The sequence below is a fragment of the Capra hircus genome, chromosome 6 (genome assembly GCF_001704415.2).
Source record: "Capra hircus breed San Clemente chromosome 6, ASM170441v1, whole genome shotgun sequence".
Lineage (NCBI taxonomy): Eukaryota > Metazoa > Chordata > Mammalia > Artiodactyla > Bovidae > Capra > Capra hircus.
This window is the reverse complement of record NC_030813.1, coordinates 99980313-100004008: the sequence shown is the minus strand read 5'-3', so window position 1 is coordinate 100004008 and position 23696 is coordinate 99980313. Positions and strand designations below refer to the sequence as shown.

The window sequence follows — 23696 nt, the reverse complement described above, 5'->3', positions numbered from 1 at the left end:
AAAACCCAAAGGAAAGTTTTAGCCAACCCAATTTAGATCTAAAATTTACTTTTAAGTGAGGAGAATATTCTTCCCTTTCAGTAAGCTAGATAATAAAATGTATATGTAATTTCCAGTTTTATAAATTAAAACGCACTCTTTTTTCTTGAATAGAAAGTTACTTTAAATTTTCCAAGTAGCCAACCATGTTTTTGGTTATCTGAATAATCATTTTCATTCATTCTTCTGTTTTTAACTGAGCTGGCTATAATGTGAAGCTTTTTTTTTTTTTTTTTTGGATGATTAATTGCTGTACATCTAAGTTGAAATTCTTAGATGTAAAACAATTTAAAAAATACTAACTACCTTTGTATTATTTTTGATCAGTTGCTGTTTTTCATTTCCTAGGGCGTCAGCTTCTCATAAAAGCTGTCAACAGAGTTTGGACGGAATTAATTCATAGTAAGAAACAAGTCTTGGAGGAGCTTTTCAAAGTCACTCTACCTGTGAATGAAAGAGGCCATGTGGACATAGCTATAGCAAGGCCGCTCATCGAAGAAGCTAGTTTGAAGTGCTGGCAGAATCATCTGGGTAAGAATGTTTACAGATCCCATGTGGCCAAGAGACTTACACATGACTATCCCATATGGGTGCCTTTTAGATATGAAATTAAAACTTTCCCCAAAGAATATTATGATGGCAGTAGAAATGAAAATCAATACAGGATAGCCCATTCTAGAATGATTATATTGTATCGGGCTTCCCTTGTGGCTCAGCTGGTAAAGAATCCACCTGCAATGCGGGAGAACTGGATTTGATCCCTGAGTTGGGAAGATCCCCTGGAGAAGGGAAAGGCTACCCACTCCAGTATTCTGGCCTGGAAAATTCCATGGACTGTACGGTCCATGGGGTTGCAGAGTTGGACACTACTGAGCACTTTCACAATGATTGTGCTGAAATTAAGCTTTTCTTCTTAGATTTTTTTTTTAATCTGAGATGTGTTATACATCAAGGTATCTATGAGCTTGGTAGATAATATATTGCTCACAACTTCAGTATGGTCACCATCTTGGCTACAACTCCATACCCCTTATCTGTAATTCTAAAGTGCCAAAACCCTAAAAATCCAAAATGTTATTATTGATTTGATGCCAGAACTCACTTGGTGGCAATACCTAACCTATCTTTGTTTATCCTGCTAGGCATGAATATTCATACATTTTGTTGCAGAAATATTAATTATTATTTTATTCATTATGGTTTATTACTCTAGATCCTCAGATGGTATTGTATAACATATAGTATACATACCGTATCACCTTTTAAAATCCCAAACTTTTTAAACTCCAAAGTATACACAACGCCATAAGACTTTAGGTAAGGCATTGTGAATTGTTATTAACATAGAAATTGATGACAGGTAAAATAAATTTGCATAGCATTGCAGAGCTATGAGGTTTCACCCAAATGTGAGTCCAGCCAGTACAATAATTACTAAGCAGCTATCCTTACGCAAGATAAGTAGATGTTGTATCTAAGACAGCATTTACAGATGCTTTTGATAACTACAGAAATGTGCTTTGTAACTATGATGAGAAACTATTAAAAGTAAGGCAAGTAAATACGTGGAGAAACTGTAAAATACTCTTAATTTTAATTCTGTAGCCCATGAAAAGAAGTGCATAAGTCGAGGAGAAGCTTTAGTGCCCACCACACAATCCAAATTGTCCCGTGTCAGCAGTGGCTTTGGTCTTTCCAAGTTAACGGGATCAAGAAGGAATCGAAAGGAAAGTGGGCTTCATAAACACAGCCTTTCCACCCAGGTACATCGTTTAGTTTTATTAATGATATTAGAACTTTGTATTTCAAGGTTTAGTTACAGTGTTTTATATAATACACTTAGCACATTCAAGCATATGATTTGAATCGACTCTCAGTATTTTTGCTTTTGGACAGATAACTCTGGTTATAGGGTCTTCTCCCATTTTATTATGATACAGTTGCACTATGAATGTTGTGTATTTGATCCATGTCATGAATGAATATGAGATGAGATTCAGATATTGATATATGATCAGACTATAGTTTTTCCCCAATTTTTTCAAGCATTCAATAGTTCTGTTATAAATAGTTATATAAATTTAAAATCAATAACAAAATGACTTTTTAAATAATTTTATTAGACACACCAATTTTTGATTTTTTTTTTAACTCCTCCACCCCCAGCATTAATTTCTTCCTCATCATACTCTCTTTGCCATCTCAGAATCTCAGTGGCAGCCGTGAAAAGCATCTGGGAGAAACCATGTGTATGAGTCATTCCATGTGTCAGGTCGGGCTCCCTAGCAAGCACCTTCTGAGAGAGAGTTTAGTGTGCAGGCTGCTTATTAGGGGTGCCCTTGATATTTGTAGTAGGAAGAAAAACAAAGCAGGACTGGTTATGAGGAAATGTCAGGGTACAGTGCAGGTCTGGTGACAGACCAGGTAGACCCAAGAGGAGCCTTGGTACCAAAATGACCTGGCAGAGTTAACTTGTACTGAGCTGAAATGGCTCAGCCCGCTTGCCCCCAAGTCAGGCAGTGATTGTGGGGTACACCGCAGCTCTCTGCAGCTGAGATGATCCCTGAAGTACGGACAGCACACCCAGAAGCTGTGGCAGTGAGCCCTTCCTTGAAGGGGCACTAGGGGTTGGGGTGTTGGGGTCTGAGTCCATCACATAAGCCTCCATCAGATTCATCAGATAATTCATCCTTCACAGTTTTTTTGTGGGATATCTGGGATGTTGTTGTGATGGCTTTAATAGAATTTTAACTAACTGCCTTATCTCAAGGCTAGTTAACATTTTCTTTTTCAGAAAATCCATGAAATAAGACTCTTTTTCCACCCATTATTAGGAGATTTCTCAGTGGATGTTTACACACATCGCTGTTGTTCGTGACTTGGTAGACACACAATATAAGGAATATCAGGAGGTAAGAGTCAAAACCATAATAATGGTTTGTTTTGCATTTTTCACGTGAGAAAAGACTGTTCCCCTTGTTATGTTCCTACTCCTTTTAAGAGTAAGTTGCTGAGCTGCATTCATCATCAGAGGTGATGCTTTTAGTTATTCCTGGCAGCAGCTACTTTGGCCATTGGTTTTAAGACAGAAAGAGTGGAACTTCCTTTGGGCAAACTGCATTAAAAAGTGACAGGCTGGAGATCAGCACAGCTGAACCCTAATAACATTCATGACCATCATATTTCATGTGTTTGTTCCTAATAAAAATTAAACTGTCAGAAGATCCCTCTTTCAGACTTAATACAGGGATCATCAACATGTGCATGAAAGTCTCTGAGAAGTCTCTTAAAATTCTAAAAAATTAAAACATAAAAAGTTTTTTTTTTATTAAAAGTGCTTGGTAATTTTTGTCATTAAAAACTTCAGTGAAATATTCTTGATAAATTCATAATCACTAGACAGCTTATTCTAAGTATTTTATTTCCATGGCAGCTAAATTGTATGCATTGAGGATTTCTGAATGATAAGCTGCTAATATTTTGTGGGCATGATACTAGATACTTAGTTATTCCAGGTGATTTCCTCCTGTCAGGAACACATGAGTACTATTATGGTATCATAACATCAAGAAGACTTCTTCAATAACCATTAGCGTTAGTTACATAAAGAGATCTTTATTCCTAGACTTTAAAAGTATATGCTTATATTTCATGAATCATTAGATAAGTTAGTCCTAAGCATCTGCTGTTGAAATGTTACACACTTAGGCATTTGACAATAGCAAGAAGTTATTCCACAAGTCATAAGTTTCCCTTGTAGTAAGTTGATTTGAATCTCTCCCAGTAGCCAAGTAAAAATGATTTTCCTTTTCTTTTTATATAAATGTTAAGTTCCCTATCAGAACTGCACGTGTATATTCTTTACCTAAAAGTACCGGAAATGTTATGGAGATCAGCAGGTATCTAGTGTGTTGCCAGTATTTCTTAACCTGGCTTTGTAGATTTTCTTTTATTCTTGTTCTGGTAACTGCTTTACAATCTGGGGTGGGGAAGAGGATTGAGCCTTAAACTCATGTCTTTTTTAATCTCTCACTGGACAAGCCATTACATTTTCTTTTCATAAATAATATTGCCATCTTCCCTGTGTCTTGAGTTACAAGTTTCTTCTACACTCTGGTCGAGTGTACTGTACAGGCTGCCCTGTACACACCTTCCACGGAACTTGGCACTAAAATAATCCCCTTGGGCCATGACTAAAACCCCACCTTCTCAGAAAATAGCTTATTTCAGCCATAAATAAGTGTAATTTTACTTTTATGATATTGACTGAAATGGCATGGAATTGGTTTCTGTTACCAAATACTAACTTGGTTTTAAGCTGTGTATAGACTTTTAATTGTTGCTGCTGCTTTTGCTTGAAAACCAACCTGGACTCCCCTCCACCCCTGCTCCCTTAGCGTCAGCAAAATGCCCTGAAGTACGTGACGGAAGAGTGGTGCCAGATCGAGTACGAGCTGCTGCGGGAGCGGGGGCTCTGGGGCCCCCCCATTGGTTCCCATCTTGACAAGTGGATGTTGGAGATGACAGAGGGGCCCTGCAGAATGAGGAAAAAAATGGTGCGAAATGATATGTTTTATAACCATTACCCTTACGTGCCAGAAACGGAGCAGGAAACCAACGTGGCGGTGAGTGCTCAAAAGTCAGCGTTTGTCATGGCGGTCTCAAGTTGCCCTTCTTTTTTTGCAAGCATTTTCTCTTATTAGATCAGTTATGTAAAATACCTGATCTAGAAAATTCGATGAACTGTATTACGTTGGTACTGTCAGGATGGTGGCGATGGAATGAAAAGACAAGCAGGGAGATCGCACAGTGAAGCAGCTTAGGTTGGAGACCCTGAGCTGCCCGCTCAGTAGCTGATAACCTAGTATCAGCCACTTGAACCCTAGGTTCTACTTTCTTCACTCCTAAAATGGAGAAAAATAGCAGTTCCATCTTAGAAGCCATTAGAAGGATAAAGTGATTAAAATTAGTCAAGTACTCAGAATAGTGTCTAGCACAGAATAAGCACTATCTGACTGTTAAGTAAATAAAATAACACGGCCGCTAAGCAGTACTCTTTGAAGAAATGCAGAGCGCAGTTAAAGAAAAATGGTAGCCCAAGTGTCTAGATCATCCCAGTTATGTTGAGAAGCTTCATCACAGGTTCCGCCGGTATAAAACAGACAGCATTTGCCCTTAAGTTCGTTTTTATTCAGACAAGTTGCCCTTCCTAAAGCCTTCATTCAGATTTTTGCACTGACCAGAAAAATGTTGTCTATAACTGATCTTGATTTAAGAATCATGCTTTTTTTTTTTTTTTTTTTAACATTTGGGGAAATGCCATCTTCCCCAGTAAAGTCACTGCAAATTTAGGAAGAGAAACCCCTACACAGTTTAAATACTTTCACATTCTTGACTCAAACATGATTCTCTCAACAATGGAAGAAACCAAGATTTATAAAAAAGACTCGGCGCATGTGTCTTCTAGTGAGAAGATGGTGTAACATGAGACGACTTGGATTGCTCCAGTGCCTCTTTTTTTCCTCACCCAAAACCCTGGCTTCATTTATCTTGTGCTAATTGACTCCACTTTGTCCTGTTGCTACTTAGAATATCATAGATCTTAGACCTGCTAATATATAGTTGTTTACAATTTTTTAAAGATTGCTTCCTAAAGTTTATTTTTCTTAAAGCTATTTCATTCTGTCAAAAATGCCATACTTTGTAAATTTTAACTTAAAGCACTATAATTTCTCATACTAGTGCACTCTATGGAAAAAAAAAATCCACCCATATTTTTGCAGCCTTCTAATAGCACCTACTTTTGTCAGAGCAGACTAGCAGTACAGTCTCTGATTATTCACCCATTTTTCCCAAGTAAATAATTGAATAAGAATTTAAGCTTGTAGCAGTTTGATAAAATATGTTTTTATGAAGTCAACACTTATTCAAATTGAATACATTTAAGAATATGAAAATAGAAGATGAATGTGCTCTCTTAAATATGAGACCATTCACTATATAACTGAGGTATGTACTTTTTGGGTTACATAACCATAGGTTTTGGGGTTTTTTTTAACCATGTGTACTCCATTGCTTCTTATAACAGTGTCATTTGTTTTACAAAAGTATTTTCGAAAATTTTTATCAGAGTATAGTTAATTTACAGTGTAGTTAGTTTCAGCTGTACAACAAAGTGATTTAGTTATACATATAAATATATCTCTTCTCTTTTTAGATTCTTTTCCCGTACAGGCCATTACAGAGTATTGAGTAGAGTCCCTGTGCTATACAAGGAACTCTATACCTGCTATACGGCAGGTCCTTATCAGTTATCTGTTTTATATGTAGTAGTGTGCAGGAGACCTGGGTTCAGTCCCTGGGTTGGGACGATCTCCTGGAGAAGGAAATGGCAACCCACTCCACTACTCTCATTTGGAAAATCCCCATGGATGGAGGATCCTGGTAGGCTACAGTCCATGGGGTCTCAAAGAGTCAGACACGACTGAGCCACTTCAGTTTCAGTGTGTATATGTCAATCCCAATCTTCAATTTATCCCTTGCCCCCTCCTTACCTCCCAAAACCTTAAGTTACAAAAGTGTGTTTGAAGTTCTATATCAGATAAAAACATAATAACCTATTCAGAGTTCACACTTAGAACCTTAATATTATTAGCATTTTACTTTATCAAAGGAGTTCACCAGCCTGTGAAATCTATAAACAGTCTCAGAAATAAGTGTGCACTATATGGAGCTTTTTTCTACCCCCACAAATGGGTTACATATTGCGAAATACAAGGCAGTTGAGAAATGTTAGAGATACATTTACAAAAAAGGAAAAAGCAGGTGGGAAGGGGAGACGATTACAGATTGAGGGATTCATGCTGCTTTAGTTCATGTGGAGTCAGGGTTAATCTGCTATGATGAAATTTTCCAAATGAATAATGATTTTGGTGGTGCTAGTTCAAAATCTGTAAACTTGAAACGCCATTAAATGTCCACTTTTTTTATGGAATATGCCATCTGGCAATATTGACATCAAGGAAAATTCCAAAAAGTAGAAGCAAATGCCATTTCACTAACTTCTATTGTAAAATAAAAAAGAGCAGGGACTTCCTAGTGGTCCAGCGGCTAAGACTCTTCACTCCCACTGCAGGGGGCCAGGGTTCGATCCCTGGTCAGGGAACTAGATTCCCACATGCCACAACTAAGAGTATGCATGCCACGACTAAAAGAGATCCCACATGCTGCAGCGAATACCTGGCACAGGTAAATAAATGATAAATATTAAAGAGAGAGCGCACAGATACTTACCAGGCACAGTGAGCTTGGTGCTCTGCAGAGCATTTACTTATAATCTCAGGGCCCTCTGAAGTATAGTTATGTTATTATCCCAATTTCACAGATAAGAAATAGAAGCCTAGAAAATTAAGGAATTTCTTCTAGGTAGCAGGGCAAAATATAATTCTAAGTAGCAGAGCAAGATATAATAACTATAGGTTGATAATTCCTCAGAAGTTGAATCAGTCTTAAAAAAAGATTCCAATCTCTGGTGGTTTTGAGACATTATCAACAGCCAGTGAATTTCTTTCAGAGAGAAACCATATACTAGATGTTTTTTTTTTTCTCTTTATTTATTTTCAAAGAATTTTTTTGATGTGAACCATTTTTTTAAAGTTTTTGTTGAAATTGCTACAACATTGCCTACATGTTGTGTTTAGGCTTTTTTTGGGGGATGGGGGGGCCACAAGTCATACGGGATCTTAGCTCCCAAGCTAGTGATGGGACTTGCACCGCCTGCACTAGAGGGCTAAGTCCCAACCACTGGGCCACCAGGAAAGTCCCATATATTAGGTTTTTTCTCTCTAATGCTGAAGCGTATATAGAGCTTACTAAGTGTTCAATGAATGGACTTGTCAGTGCTCTTTTTTCCTAAATTAGAATTTATCCATTGCTTCCTATTCAGTATTCTTATAGAATTTTCCTAATTATTCTTGCACTACAAAGGGCTTTTCAAATTTTATGGCGTGTAAAGTTTCTGTAACTTGGGGAGGCTCTATAATAAAAAGAGTATGGCATTATGAATAAAAAATTGCTAGAGCCTCTCTTGCAGGGCTTTGAAAGGAGCCCATGGGAAGTGAGGACTGTTGAGATATAAACTTTATCAGTTTCATAGTAAATCCTCCTCTACTCTGAACCATTTTGAATATTGCCTCCCAGAATCAGAGACCAGTCACGTCTTTATGCTTGTGGAAATGCGCCCTTCTCCTTATACCCATCTTTATAAAATATAGGCAGTACTTTTCGCAACCTAAGAGGTATTTCAGGTATAACAGGTACTAAAAATTGCTTTTGAAGCCTCTTGAGAGGTATAATAGGTTCTGCCTGGAGTAAGGACAAATGATTTGATCTTCACCTTATTTATTAAAAAGAATCATTGTTTTAAGTAACATTTAACTCTTTAGTCCTGTTGCTTGAGGTGAACATACAGTGATGATTTCAAAGTTATTTCTTGTTTTAAAATCTTTGATGTGTTAGAGATAATCAAGTGATTATTTCTTTGGTCATTATTTCTTAAACCTGGCAAATGCTACATACTGTGTTAACAAGTAGCTTATCTTTATTTTTAAGTTAGATGTTTGTTTGTAGAATGTAGAGAATATTTTAGTGTTTCATTTGCCACAGGATTAAAAGCTTTGAAGTTTCATCAACTAAAATTATTTTAATGAAAACAAAAATTAATTTTGTCCTGAGAAAAGTTATGTACATGTGGAAAATTTTCTAATTGCACTTAAAAGTAATTTTGCACAGGGACTTTTCTTGGAGGGTCGATTTCAAATCTAAAATAGCTATACTGATTTGTACTGTAATTCTGTATTTTAAGTGGTAATATTATTTATAAATATTAAGATGTGAGCCTGGGAAATGATGCAAATACAAAACCTGGTGGCTTTTAAGCAGCTAGTTTCTCTGAATCCTGAGAAAGGAGAATAAAATTCCAAACTTTGCCACTTAAAAATTATATTTAAGTACTAAAACCAGGTTTTAATTCTGCAAGCCCCTTATTTTCACAGAATAATAGTCTCAAACAAATTTACTGTTCTTTGCAAATATTATTGGAATAAAACCCTCACTGTTTCCCTTTAATGTTGAGCTGCTCAGGGCAGAAGTGTAAACAACTCACCTAAGTTCCTTTTCTTGTAATTAAGTGAGTCTCCTGTGGCTTCCTCTGCATATATTTTTATATGCTAAGTATGAACTAAGCAGCTCAGGAAATTCCATTGCCAACAACAGAGAAAACTTAGAAGTAAAGGAACTATAAAATTATTCACTAGAAATTCTGACATTGAAAAATTTAAATTTCTGTATAAACATAGTTATAATAATAATTTATAGATTTTTTAAATTAAATAGAACTATAATACATGAAAATTATTAGTATACATATACCTTTGATGCTGAACACTGTACCTTTTAGTAAAATAAGAACCTCGGTTAGTGGCTCAGTGAGCAAATGTGTATTAAACCAGCACTCCATCATATGCTCCAGGGGATGTGCCATCGTGTACATGTCAGGCCCTGCCCACGTTCTAGCTGGGGGTATATAGTGAGCATCAGAATTGGGTTTGACGATAGCAGTTGGCCCATTTTGCTATATTGGTTTATCACACGTCTGTCCAGTGGTCTGTCTTGTTTTATTTTTTAGTTAATTTCAAAATGAGTTGGAGAAATCAGTACCCTTCACCCCTAAACACTTCCACATATATAGCAATGGAGTTCAGTATTTGTTCAGAATTCTTTTTTTATTGACATGAATTTTACATATATTGAAATATATAAATCCTAAGTATACCATTCAGTGAGTCTCAACAAATGTGTAGTAATACTCATGTAACCCAAACCTTTACCACGGTTGAGAACGTGGATGTGTGTTTTAAAGATTATCTGTCAATGTAAGATATGCTTTTAAAAGTTCTCTTTTAAGGAGAGATGTTTATTAAACCATATTAAGTACTTGAAAGTATGCCCAGTAGTTCCGTGTTTGTTTTGCCAGGGGAAGCAAACATTTATGAAAGCATTTTGCCTGCTCATATTTGCTGTAAGGCCAGGTACTGGAAGTCATCTCCAAATATAAACTGTGAAAAGAAGAACTGAAAGGTTGCTTAGATGTGTTATTGTCTGTCTGTAGCTATCCGTTTGTATGTTTACATGCACAGGCCACACACTGCAGCTCAACAGATACTGCCTTCTTGTTACTCAATTTCATTCTGAGAATAAAATATAAAGCAGCTACCTTATTGTTTAAAAAGTAATGTTTAGAGAAACTTTTGGTTTGGAGGCTGATAATCCAAGCTTCCTTCCACTTTCAGCCTCTCTCGGATCTCAGCTATGAGGGCTGCAAAGGAAGTAGGTCCTCTGGCTTTTAGGGGAAGATGTTTTTTCACTAACAAGCACTTAGTTATTTCTGTGGTTTGGGATATTGTAGATAGCAGTTCAAACCAGTCGCTTCTGTTGCAAAACAGATCGAGAGATAAGCACAGTAAAAGTTAGATGCAAGATATTAATAATAGCTAGAACTAGGTTCTGTTATCCAATTTTCTCTGTTTTTCCTTTGAAGCCATATAGAGAGTTGTCTATAAATTGTCCATGACACTGGCAGCCTGGCTCAAGTTTTGTCTGTGTGACTTTGAAGTCTGTCTTGTTCAGTAACCTTGAGAATTTTAACAGTTATGTTTTACTTTAAAACTACTTTTGATAATTGAGAAAATAATCACAAGATGCTAAGTGATTATTTCAAGCAGCTTAGGATATCATATTAATTTTGTGTGAGTACATCTTCCATATTTCATACAATCCTCAAGAGTATTTTATTTTTGTGTTGTTGTTATTTTTTTCTGATGTGTCTATACTTAATACCCTGTTTTCAGTCTGAGATCCCAAGTAAACAGCCTGAGACACCTGATGATATCATTCCTCAAAAGGTAAACCACAAAATACCATAAAAGAATGCAAAATACTTACAGTTTTTTTTTAATTTCTTTGTTTTGGTTTTGTTTTATTTTATATTAGTGCATGGTAGACTAGACTAACCTAAAGGGATAACTTTCAATGTGCTATTTCTGTAAGTTCCGTAGAGTTGAAAAAAATGAATTTCATTCCTGCTGAGAGATGTTCTCGTCTCTCTTGCTTTGTTCCAGTTAGCTTTCTAGGATCCCTATGCACCTCACTAACAGGCTGAATACCCATCGCTCTCACTGTGAGAAGTGTACCGCTTCACCCATAAACTAACAAGTCCCAAGGCATGTTAGTAATGGGCAGCCTGACACCACCAAGTTTGTTTTCAATTTCTCATTTAATTCTTCTAGATACTAAACAATATATATTTTGAGAATGCAGTGTATTCTCTTTTTAAATTACTTTTTCAATCAGAAGGAACTAAATGGAAACTAAATGTATGATCACTTTTTAAATACAATTTGATTTTAATTTAAATTTATATAATTGTTTTCTTTTTGCAGGAAGATTCAATACATAAGCAGTAAAAAAAAAAAAAGCAAAACTTTCGCATCACAGAAATTTACCTCAAAATATTTGGGGGAGAATCCTTTTAGTTCCAAATCAGATATGAAGTCAGTATCCAAGAAGATGTTGTCCCACATCTGTTAATTCATTGTCTTGCCCATCACTAACTATGCTTTCATCTTTTTAAAAATGAACAATTTTGAGTTGAAGATAATTGTTAAATCTTGTGTAGAGAATTGTTATAATACAAAATTAACTACCCTGCTTTCATTTCAAAAAATACTACAATATTATTAATTCATCAGATTCACCCTTCCATAATTGTAATATTATTTCACATCATTTCAATACTTCTGTGTTACATAGTCCAGTTTTCATTTGCTGCGTATCATTCATCAGTTAGCTTGCAGCTCTCTCCATACTAAGTCTATACCTGAAGTTAAGGGTAACGGTGGCTTGAGTTAGGTATCTTTTCACCTCAAAATTGGTTCAGTATTTTAGTCTAAATATTTCATCCAATTGGACACTTTTTTCCATTTTACTTCGAAATCATTTTTAAAACAGTTTTACTTAAAATAAGCATTTTTGTAGACAATATATATTAACTATTTGATGGCGAGTTAGGCTATAGAATATTTTCAATTAGATATTCTTATTAATGGGGAAGGAAAGTAATGTTTAGAAAGAGAAGGTCTTTAAGCGTGTTTCAAACTCTTTATCTTTTTCTTCATTGTTAATTCAAAGTCTGGGTCATTCTGGTCAAGGAACATATAAACTTTTCCCTTTGGTCTTACATTTTTATAGGAAATTTTAAACCTTAATTTCTCATTGTCTGTTGTTTTAAGAAAAAAGTTTGGGTCAACTGGAAAACCTGTTTTTTAATATAAATATTAATTATTCTGAAAAGAAAATGTTCTGTATTAAACACCAAAAAGTTAAATCTCTTCTGATGTTTCTGGGTAATTAATTTCTTCTTCAAAATGGACTTATGTATGTTCTTGATATACTCATTTAGTTATTAAGTTTCTGGATCATATTCTTTTACACAACAAACAACAGGGTTGTTTTAGCAAATTAGAGACAGAAGCTGGAGTGGCAGGTGAACCAGATGGTCTCATCTGGCCTGAAGCCAGTGAATTCCATGTGGAGTCAGGACTCTGGAGGGTTGGGCCATTCCCAGTGTTACGGTGAGACATGGGAGTACCAGGAGGAAAAGGGCAGTTCTGGCTTTCTACCTCCAAGTATCTGCAGTACACACACAGGTAGTTCCTACCAAAGGGATGGCCCTTTAGGCCTAAGCTGTTTACTTGGGGCAGAAGCAAAATTCCAGGCTCTCCACAAACCAGACATCCCCTTACAACATGATGCTTTCTGACACTGGGTGTTCTCTCTACTGTACCGCTGCATCAGGAAGACTGTGCTATACTAACATGGAAACATTTGGCAAAAGATGATGTATTTCTTTTTTCGGAAAGGTCAAAACTGCTAATATTGTTGTTTCATATATGTCTTCTAAAAGTCAGTGCAATTTAAAAAGAGAGAAACCTAACCCAAAAGTCTGTGCTTTTACTATGTACAGTCTATTAATTCTTGAAGATGAATTAGCTGAGCACTTTCCTTTTGCTGTTCCATAGAAACCTGCTCGATACAGAAGAGCCATAAGTTATGACAGTAAAGAATACTACATGCGACTAGCCTCCGGCAACCCAGCCATTGTGCAGGATGCCATCGTAGAGAGCTCTGAAGGAGAAGCTGCTCAGCAAGAACCAGAACATGGTGAAGACACGATTGCTAAAGTCAAAGGTCAGCAGCCTTCCTCTCTGACTTTAATTAAAATCACTTGGGAGCATTCCTTCTATTTCAATTCATGTGGAAAATATTAGCAACTATAAACAGTAGGAAGACCCTCCTGGAGAAGGACATGGCTACCCACTCCAGTATTCTTGCCTGGAGAATTCCACAGACAGAGAAGCCTGTCAGGTTATAGTCCATGGGGTCACAAAGAGTTGGATATGACTGAGCGACTATTTATATATAATAAATAGTAAGGCCAACCTTAAAAGTATCTATGCATATTTTAGTGTATCAACCTTCTTAAAGATGGATTTCTATATCAGAACTAAAGAGACTGGCTCTTTATAGCCTACAGATGAATGTCATGTACCCATTGGCTTGATTTTTTTTTTTTTTTTTCACTGTTTCTGGCAGAATTCTCTGTGGTACCTGATATTTTAAGTTAAGGCCCTAATAACTAAGTGAAGATTTATAAAATTAAAACAACCATTAAATGTGTCATTAGTGCATGTTAGCCAACAGTAAGAAATAATGGTCTTTTCTCCTATGAGCTAAAATATATTATTGCAAATCTATGCTTTGTGAGCCTCGTAAGACCTGCATATGATCAGGGATTGGACTAAAACGGCCGTCATCTGTAGATGTGCACCCTGTGCCCTCTTCTGCAGCTGCTCTGTGAGCTGGACCTGCCCGATTTTGTCCTGAGATACTGATCCACCTGTCCTCCGCTGGAGCCTTCTCGTTCAGCTCCCCTGGCTCCAGTGGCACTTTGGTCATATCTTTTACAGCAATTTTAGTGATTTTATGTTTTCCTAAATTATCAGTTTCTCAGAGGCAGAGATTACTTCTCTCATCCCTTTATAGATTTTAGCACATGTCTAGCACACAATGGGGACTCAGTTGATACTGAAAAAGTAAAATCAATCCATTGTTATTTTTTAAGCCTCTGCTGCTGCTGGTAAGTTGCTTCAGTCGTATCCGACTCTGTTCAACCCCATAGATGGCAGCCCACCAGACTCCTCTGTCCCTGGGATTCTCCAGGCAAGAATTTAAGCCTCTGAAGTACATAAATTTAAAAGTCTTGGTATAGTCTATAGATAAAGCCCTGGAATATGAATTAAAAGTGTAAGTTAAAAATTATTTGCAGATCTCATTGATAAAAATCTAATAGTATATGGCCATGTCAACAAAAAGCATTTATCTATAGTTGTGGTCAGCTTCTCCTATCATACCTGTTTTCTCTCATGATGACTATGAATTACTAAATATTTCATAAGTGACCTAATATTTTCATAGAATCCTTGAAATTTTTAGTAGAGTTTTCAGCCTTCTTATTTCTTGACACTGCATCAGCAAAGTCACTGAGATATGTCCAAAGCTGTGTTTAATGGCTATAACCAAGGTATATAATTCACAGAGTTTGTGGTGATGTGTTTGGGTCACTGGCATTTAGCTTCTCTTAGCCTCAGTTTTCCTAATTTCTAATTGAGCTAAAACCACTAATATTTGTGTCACTACTGTGACGTGCTGGATATTATGATAGATATAGAATTGGAGGTTTTGATTCAGCAAACTATAAATAAAGCAGCTGGAAGTTTTTCCCCTGCTGGATATCCTCAGCAAGACTTGCTCTTTCTTGCTTATATATTGTGTGTGCGTGCTAGGTCGCTTCAGTCGTGTCTGACTCTTTGCAACCCCATAGACTGTAGTTGCCAGGCTCCTCTGTCCATGGGATTCTCCAGGCAAGAATACTGGAGTGGGTTGCCATTTCCTTCTCCAGCTTATTTATTGTAGTCTTTGCTATGTGAAAATAAGGTTCTTCCCAAGACAAAGCAGAACCTCTGATAACTTGGGTTCAAAGGGTAGGATTCTAGCAGATATGTTTTTCCAAAATTCTTAGAACAACTATAGTAGATAGATGTGACACTACCTTTGAGGAAACAAACTAAAGAATATTAAATGTGAGATTTAGAGATAGAGTCCTAGAGCCTGTTTGTTTCCTATACTTCGGGATATCAGTGGTTACCTTCATCAGATTTTAATTTCACGTCCTGTGATTATCAATAAAATTATCAAAATATAGGCAGTAAAATGTTAACTTATTGGGCAAATTAAAGTATCCAGCTCTGTATCAAAAAGAACTGTGCTCTTACTCTTTATGATCTGATGAGTTAAACAGATTCATTCGTGTCTGAATGACCATACTGCCACTTGTAACATGAGTCTTAAAATAGCCCTCATGGGCCCTCCATGTCGGTGAGATCTCTTATAATCATGTTTATAACTTCTGGTCCTTATTCTTGTTTCTGATAATGACTGACCGTTTATTGATGGTATCCCCTCAGTAAAACCCACCCGTTAGCATCACTCCTGTTACCATTCACTCTGCTAATCTCTCTGGTTATCATCATCATCATCTGACCCTTGCTGAGAGTTTACTATTTATCATGTACGATCCTAAGCACTTGATCGGAATTACCTCATTTAGTTCTCCAACAGTCCTCCAGGTATCCAGGAGAGATGATATTTTTGTCCTGTTTTTATAAATGAGAACCCTCTGAGATTCAGAAAGGGCACATAATACTCCCGGTCATACAACTGTTTAATACCAGATCTGGGCTTAGTAGGGTGGGTTTTTTTGGTTTTTTTGTTTTTTTTTTTGGCAGGGGCAGGATGGGTGGTGATTGTTTTTTATTTGTTTTGGTTTTGGGGTTTTTTGTGGTGGTGGTGATTTTTTTGGTCAGCACTGGGTTTTCATTGCAACACGCAGGCTGTTGCAGAGAGTTTCTCTAGTTATAGCTCATGGTTCTAGAGCACGTGGGCTCAGTAGCTGCAGCACACGGGCCCTCTAATTGCAGCTCATGGTATTAGTTGCCCTGGTATTACCCAGCATTTAGGATCTTAGTTCCCTGACCAAGGGATCGAACCCATGTCCTCTGCATTTGAAGGCAGATTCTTAACCACTGGACCACCAGGAAAGTCCCTAGAGCCTGTGCTATTGGCCACTGAAGTGTGTGCATGCCTTCCTGAATTCTCTCAAATTGTACATGAGGGACTCCTTGAGACTAAACTGCTCCCCAGTGGCCCCCATGAGACCACATGGCCCTCTTGCCTCTTGTCCTGCAGGACTGGTCAAGCCACCTCTCAAACGGTCTCGGTCAGCACCGGACGGAGGCGATGAGGAGACGCAGGAGCAGTTACAGGACCAGACAGCTGAGGGCAGCTCGATAGAAGAGGAGGAGAAAACAGACAACGCCACCCTGCTGCGCCTGTTGGAGGAGGGCGAAAAGGTGCTGGGCTTCTGGACAGGAGGGGTTGCACTGAGTGGTTTGTTTCCCTTTTACAAGACAGCTGAAGGGTATTTATCTGGCAGCCAAAGAGACATATTGCAGCCTCTGCAGTGAAATCAGTATTAAGCCCCCTTCTGGGTTCAGCATTCTCATCTGCAGGACTTTCTCACCTCTCCGGACACCGACCAGCATGAAGTGGCATCAGATGCAGGATTAACATTGACACCTAGTTCCCTGTTTTCCTCTGTATACCCTTTACCAGACTGCATCTCTCCCCTTAATTCTGTTTCAATCCCATGTACACAGCCTGTTCAGTAATTTGGTTCTGTATCTTTCCCTACCCCTCTGTAATTGCACTAAGCACTCAAGCAGCTTCAACTAACCCATCACCCTGAAGCCTTGAGCCCATCACCCCCAGCCTCATATTTCACCCCTACACTCAGCTTCACTCACAGAAGACTGTTTGGCCTTCCTTTGTCGCTCTCAATCTCTTATAACCTGCGACCCCTCTAGGCTTAGTTTACTGACTCTGCCATGTAGCCTGAGCCCCTGTAGCACTTTGTACCTTGCAGTTCACTCCATCCATGACGTTGGTTCTTTAATCTGCGTTTTACCACTGCATTCTCTGCATAAATGCCCCTGCCTGTCACTTGCATAACCTCTATCCCTGTAACCCGCATTTGATACAGCTTCATTTATCTGGAGTCCATTTATCCATGGAGTCCTATGGAGTCCATAGGAAGGTTTCCTTCAGGGTTTTGCCAGCCCAGACGTAAATACCCTCCTCTAAGCTTTTATAAAGCCCCATGTCTTTCACTGTTTTCGAGCTTAATTTTTTAAATTCTGTTCAAATATATGTAGCCTGATTAATCTTGAATGAAAACATAAAGAGAGAGAAAAAAAAAGTTGTAACTATAAAAATCCTATATCTATCGCTCCCTGGAGAAGGGAATGGCAACCCACTCCAGCATTCTTGCCTGGAGAACTCCATGGACAGAGGAGCCTGGAGGGCTATAGTCCATGGGATCACAAAGAGTCAGACACGACTGAGGGACTAATACTTTCACTTTCTTTTATGTCTGTCACTCATTTTATTGTGTTATGATTCTTTGTTCCTGTGACTGTTTCTTGCCCTGGAGAGTGAGCTCTCTGTAGGCAGACACTGTTTTCTTATTTCTACCCCAGTGCCTTGCACAGCTCTTAATCACCTGATACATACTCTGTAAACCTTGAATGAAGGAGTGTTTGGTTGAATGAGTAAAGGGATAAAAGAATGAAGGAATTGAATGTACAGTATCACGTCTTTAAAGATTGTGTTTGTCTGTTACAGTAGATTGTGTTATAACCCTTGAAATATTACTCACTAAGAAATAGTAACTAGAAATTAGAGCTTAATTTTTTTCAGATTCTGTTCGAATATATAGCCTGATTAGTCTTGAATGAAAACATTAAAAAAAATTGTAACTGTAAAAGTACGGTAGGTCTGAAGGAAGCACATGATAAGCGTCTGGGAGCTTTGGAATGTTCTGTTTCTTGTTCTGGATGCTGATTGCATCATATTTTAAGCATTTGAAAACTCTTTAAGGTATGCACTTAGGAAATAACATTTTCTTTGGGTCTGTTTTACTTAAAATAGAATTATTTTGGAAGTATGTCAGGTTTTTTCGCTGTAACATTCTGAATTTTTATTGTAGTTCACATGTGGTGTTGAAACTTACATTTGTATATTTTAGAAAATTTATTTTCTGATACTGTCATGTTTTAAACTTCTGATCTTGTGAGTACAGCCTTTGCTCTAATTGCTTTAAGCTTGAATAGTACAGGAAGTGCATTTAGACTGACATTCATTTGACAGTTGTTTGACTCTGATTCAGTTGCTGATTTTTTTTTCCTTGACTCATGTTAAACTAAGTATAAGCAAGAAGGAATTTTTGCTAAGAACTAGATCCTGCCTGTTGGAACGAAAACAATGGTAACATTGAGGGCTTTAGCAAGTCCGTCCTTCTATGAGGAACATACAGCTTCTGCCAAGTTTGGCTTTTTACAATGGCACCACAGTCTGCCAGGCAGGCGGAATCCAGTGGGGAGCGAACAGAGACGAATTCCAGAGGCTGTTGTGGAAGAAGAGGAAAGTAAGCTGTGTGAAAGAGAAGACAGCCAGCAGTTGCTAACATGATTCTATATATTCTCTCACTCTTACAACATGCCACTGAAGTATATTTGAAATTTACTTGAAGATACATAAGCCCAGAGACATGAAGAAATCTGACCAAATCTCTAGTTAAATGACAAAACTAGAAAGTCACTCGGGAATGTCAGGCTCTGCATACCTTTCTCACTCTGTGTGTCCTGCCTGGCCAAGGGCTCAGTCGGGAGCTCCCCACATATGTGCCTCAGTTCCCCTTCCTGCAAAGTTTCTGTCTCCCTCCTCTTCTAACTTGTTCGCTGACTCTGGAACCTCGTACACACGTGTCTGGCACAGAGTTAGTACTCAGTGAATCCTGGGATAAGTGGATTGAGTGGATGGATGTGAATAGAAGGTTGTTTCCTTTTACTGAAGTCAAACTGCAACGCAAGACTGCAGTCTTAGCTACTCTGTTTATTATGTTTGTTCTCAGATTAATATGCTTAGCTCAGGGGGTGCCATCACACAGTAACCTCTTAGTAGAATTTTGTTTGCCCATTAAATCCATATTTAAAAACGTTTTGCTTCCTTTGTATTTTTTTTTTTAAAAGAAATTAGTTGAGTTTTTAAAAACTATACTAATGAATGTTTCTGGTTTTCTTAATAGATCCAGCACATGTACCGCTGTGCTCGAGTCCAGGGCCTTGATACCAGTGAGGGGCTACTCCTCTTTGGTAAAGAGCATTTCTATGTGATTGATGGATTTACAATGACAGCAACCAGAGAAATAAGAGATATTGAAACCTTACCTCCAAAGTAAGTAAATGGATGAAGAGACACAAAGTATAGCTGTCTTTAGCAAACAAGATACCTGCATAGTTTTTTTTCTTTTTAATGAAAAGTTATGTTTTAAGTAATGCTGTCTCTCAGTTTGTACGCATCTGTCATTACATATTCAAAAGCTATAAGGGGCAAATTTGCCTTATTTATCAAAATGAAAACTAAATAAAATTTATTGCTATGCATTAATAGCATTAGATGTAATACAAGTTCCTGATATTATCATCTGTATAAGTTATTCTGAATGTGTAGAGTGTTCTTTTTTCAAATGTCAGTGCAAACACTGTTATAGCAAAAACACAGGCAGCTGTACAAAACTCTAACAAATGTAAGCACGCCCATGTCCTCTGAGTACCCTAGAAGCAGTGTGACCTATGCACAGGCAGGAATTGACTGGCTGAGTTGATCCAGCTTCCTTTTCTTCTGCCAGTCCCTTGATAGACATGATACTGGGTAATGGAAAACCCAGAGGCAGGCAAAACAAGAAGGAAGATAAAAAGCTAAAGATTTAGAAAATCAACATGCTCTTCTCTTCCTCTAACATTTTGAACACCTAATGTACATGGTGAATGAGGACACGGTCATCTTCATTCCTAGGAGATAGTTTCACATTATCATTTTTAGCAGCCATCAGGGCCACATGATGACTTTTATGGGCCTCCTCTTGCGAATAAAATTATTTAAAGTGATGTTTTCTGATTGTGTTGGTTTAAAGTTCAGTTTAGTCGCTCAGTCGTGTCTGACTCTGCAAACCCATGAACCACAGCATGCCAGGCCTCCCTGTCCATCACCAACTCCTGGAGTTTATCCAAACTCATGTCCATTGAGTTGGTGATGCCATCCAACCATCTCATCCTTTGTCGTCCCCTTCTCCTCCTGCCCTCAATCTTTCCAAGCAACAGGGTCTTTTCCAATAGTCAACTCTTCACATCAGGTGGCCAGAGTATTGGAGTTTCAGCTTCAGCATCAGTCCTTCCAATGAACACCCAGGACTGATCTCCTTTAGGATGGCCTGGTTGGATCTCCTTGCAGTCCAAGGGACTCTCAAGAGTCTTCTCCAACACCACAGTTCAAAAGCATCAATTCTTCAGAGCTCAGCTTTCTTTATAGTCCAACTCTCACATCCATACGTGACTACTGGAAAAACCATAGCCTTGACTAGACAGACCTTTGTTGACAATGTATACTGAATTGCTAACAAATTACTCTCTTAAAAGTTTTTATTTTTAACTAAATATTCAGATATATTGTGTCCTGCTTCTTTTCACATGTTGAAAATAGCACCCCGGTTTGTCGAACAGTGAGTTTACCTCTTACTTTGTTTCTGTTGCCTCCTTTTTCTGGGCTGCCTCTAGTATGCATGAGCCGATTATCCCTAGAGGAGCCAGGCAAGGCCCCAGTCAGCTCAAGAGAACGTGTAGCATCTTTGCATATGAAGATATCAAGGAAGTGCATAAACGGAGATATCTCCTGCAGGTTGGTTGATTTAGTAGAAATAAACATTTTGCCATGTTCCTTTATTTAGAGGATGTATACGTGATAGGCTCCGCCTTATTCCTTAGAATTTTGGAATTGGTTGTATATAGACAAGCTCGTGTCACATGTGGCATAGCTTTATAATACATCCCTTAAAAAAAAAAAGCATCCTAAAACTTTGAGTGATATCTTTGTTACCCATCTTTCCCTATATCCAGATTTATATTTGTTGCATAAAAATTGCATTTGCTATAAATGTACAAAATTATAATTTTGTAATTATTTTACCATTATTCTAGTAAGGATTTTAGAAACAATTTAAGCAGGACAAATTCCATCTGTTTTGTAGTTTAATCTGCTAGGAATTCATGACTCAAAAAATGTTTTCCAGTCATCAGATTAACTTCTTCAATATTATGGAAACTCATAGTGGAAAAGTTAATATGTACCCTTTACTTGCATTTTTTCTTAATGTCTTTCCCTCTGATCTTTTCAGCCTATCGCTGTGGAAGTTTTCTCTGGAGATGGACGAAACTACCTCCTTGCTTTTCAGAAAGGAATCAGAAACAAAGTTTATCAAAGGTATAGTTTATTAGGACTACTTCATAATGCTATATTATGGGAAGCAATGGGAGGTGTAAAGCATTACCAGTTCAGCTTGTTTTTTAAAAATCAATTAAATACTTGAATTAACTTCTTTGAAGAAAATGTTTCATTTTTGCCAGCCTCTTGAAACATGCTTCTTCTGATGCTCTTCTATTTTGAAAGAACGTTTTTTTCTCCTTCTGGTAACTTACACTAGACTTCGTCAAAATATCTCTTTAAGTATAAAGGAATGATGGAACTATAGCTTAAAAAATAAGACTTTAGGTTCAGAATAGGCTTTGTTCATATTTACCAAAAAGAAGACAGTGCCATACCTTGCTATTGAATGCAGAGCCTGAATTTCCTTAGAATTTATATTCTTGTGAGACTTTTCTGACTTTGGAAGGTAAGTTGCATACCTTCATCCTTGGAAAAGTAGCACAACCAAATAAAGCAGTTGATTTAATCTGACCATATTTCATTTTTGGTGAACTGTGTTTACCTAGAAGAAAAATAGTGTATGTTCATGTGCTTGAAAGTTCTTCTGTTGGATGTATGAATAATAAAGCTTTTATGAATTGATGGTAGGTAATAAGAGAGCCCTTATTCTTTGAAAAGTAGTATGCGTGCATGCATGCTAAGTTACTTCAGTTGTGTCTGCTCTTTGCAACCCAGCCTGCCAGGCTCCTCTGTCCTTGGGATTCTCCAGGCAAGAATACTGGAGTGGGTTACCATGCCCTCCTCCAGGGGATCTTCCCGACCTAGGGATGGAATCCGAGTTGCTTCTGTCTTCTGCATTGGCAGACGGGTTACTTAACCATTAGCACCACCTGAGAAGTCCAGAAAGTAATATAAATCCTGGCAGTCCCTCTGTTAGGGAAGCTTTGTGTTTCCAATGAGGAGTGACTAATACCAAGCAACACTCTTTATCACTACAGTACAGCAGTACTACCTGTGAGCATGAGCGAAATGAGGGAGGTTCTGCAGATAAAGTCCCTGTGGATGTTGATTGGGAAGAACTAAGTGAACGATTGAAATGTTAGTTGCCTGTCTTATTCATTTCTAAGGGTGGTATCATTTTCAACATGGGTAAATTATCTGCTCTTCCCAACCAAAAGTTGTTACAAGGAGATGAGTTTGTCTTTAGCTGAGAGATTTCTGCGTGTGTGCCAAGTTCAAGGTCCACATTCATTCCAAGGATTTTCCCACAATTCTTGGTTGCCCTTAAGAAATATATGTTGACATTGGGAGCAACTCTGAAAATAATCATAACATAAAGGGTTTTCTCGTGTATGTGTTTTCATTTGTCAGTGGTGTCTCTGTCCTGTCATTTGTTTAGCTATTAGCGCTGCTTGCTGTCATGTGAGTGTTTAGCTTCAGTCACTCTTTTAGGACATATTAAGTTAACTCAGTTCCTGTGAATCAGTGTCAAGGCTTTTTCTTTGAGTGACGCGGCAACATACGTAAAACTCTAAAATGTCAGAATTTGCTGTGGGTCTTTATATTTGCCTTTAGAAGCCATCCTCTTACCCTTATTTGTTAGAGTATCCTAATTACCATATATTTCCTTTGCCTGCCATTTACTGAGGAGTCGAGGGGGTGGTGGTAAATAAGCAGTTAAGCTCTAAATGAGTCATTCTTTCTTACGCTCCTATTAGATCCTGACTGACATGGCATTTCCAATTTTATGCTATTTTTAAATCTTCCAGGTTTTTGGCTGTAGTGCCGTCTCTCACTGACAGTTCAGAGTCTGTGTCTGGGCAGCGGCCAAACACCAGCGTGGAGCAGGGGTAGGTCATGTGCCTCTTGCACATTATAGTTTAATACTGAAATCGGATCATTTATATCTGGACAGTATTATTTAACATTTTAGTGAATATCCCTGCACCCCAACCCCCAGTGGTTTGTAGAACAATTTGACAGTACTGAAAATTAGAAAGAAGAGAATGTATGCATGATCACTCATGTCAGACCAGTGTCAGATGTCTCACGTGTTGATCATTTTCCTTTAATGTTTTGAGAATATGCACAGTTGTGCCCAATTG

At 37.8% G+C, this 23696-nt stretch overlaps 1 protein-coding gene across 4 annotated transcripts in view; it reads left to right on the top strand.

The window, feature by feature from the left end:
• WDFY3 (WD repeat and FYVE domain containing 3) overlaps positions 1 to 23696 on the top strand; it is a 279597-nt gene that overhangs the window by 213650 nt on the left and 42251 nt on the right. For 3 of the 4 annotated variants that reach the window (XM_018049687.1, XM_018049685.1, XM_018049684.1), the window contains 11 exons: positions 388 to 570; positions 1645 to 1802; positions 2874 to 2951; positions 4437 to 4664; positions 10947 to 11000; positions 13176 to 13344; positions 16462 to 16625; positions 19418 to 19566; positions 20946 to 21066; positions 21563 to 21648; positions 23361 to 23441. In XM_018049687.1, coding sequence (XP_017905176.1) covers positions 388 to 570; positions 1645 to 1802; positions 2874 to 2951; positions 4437 to 4664; positions 10947 to 11000; positions 13176 to 13344; positions 16462 to 16625; positions 19418 to 19566; positions 20946 to 21066; positions 21563 to 21648; positions 23361 to 23441 — 1471 coding nt within the window. The remainder of the gene's footprint in view (positions 1 to 387; positions 571 to 1644; positions 1803 to 2873; positions 2952 to 4436; positions 4665 to 10946; positions 11001 to 13175; positions 13345 to 16461; positions 16626 to 19417; positions 19567 to 20945; positions 21067 to 21562; positions 21649 to 23360; positions 23442 to 23696) is intronic. The other variant, XM_018049686.1, reaches the window with a different exon arrangement.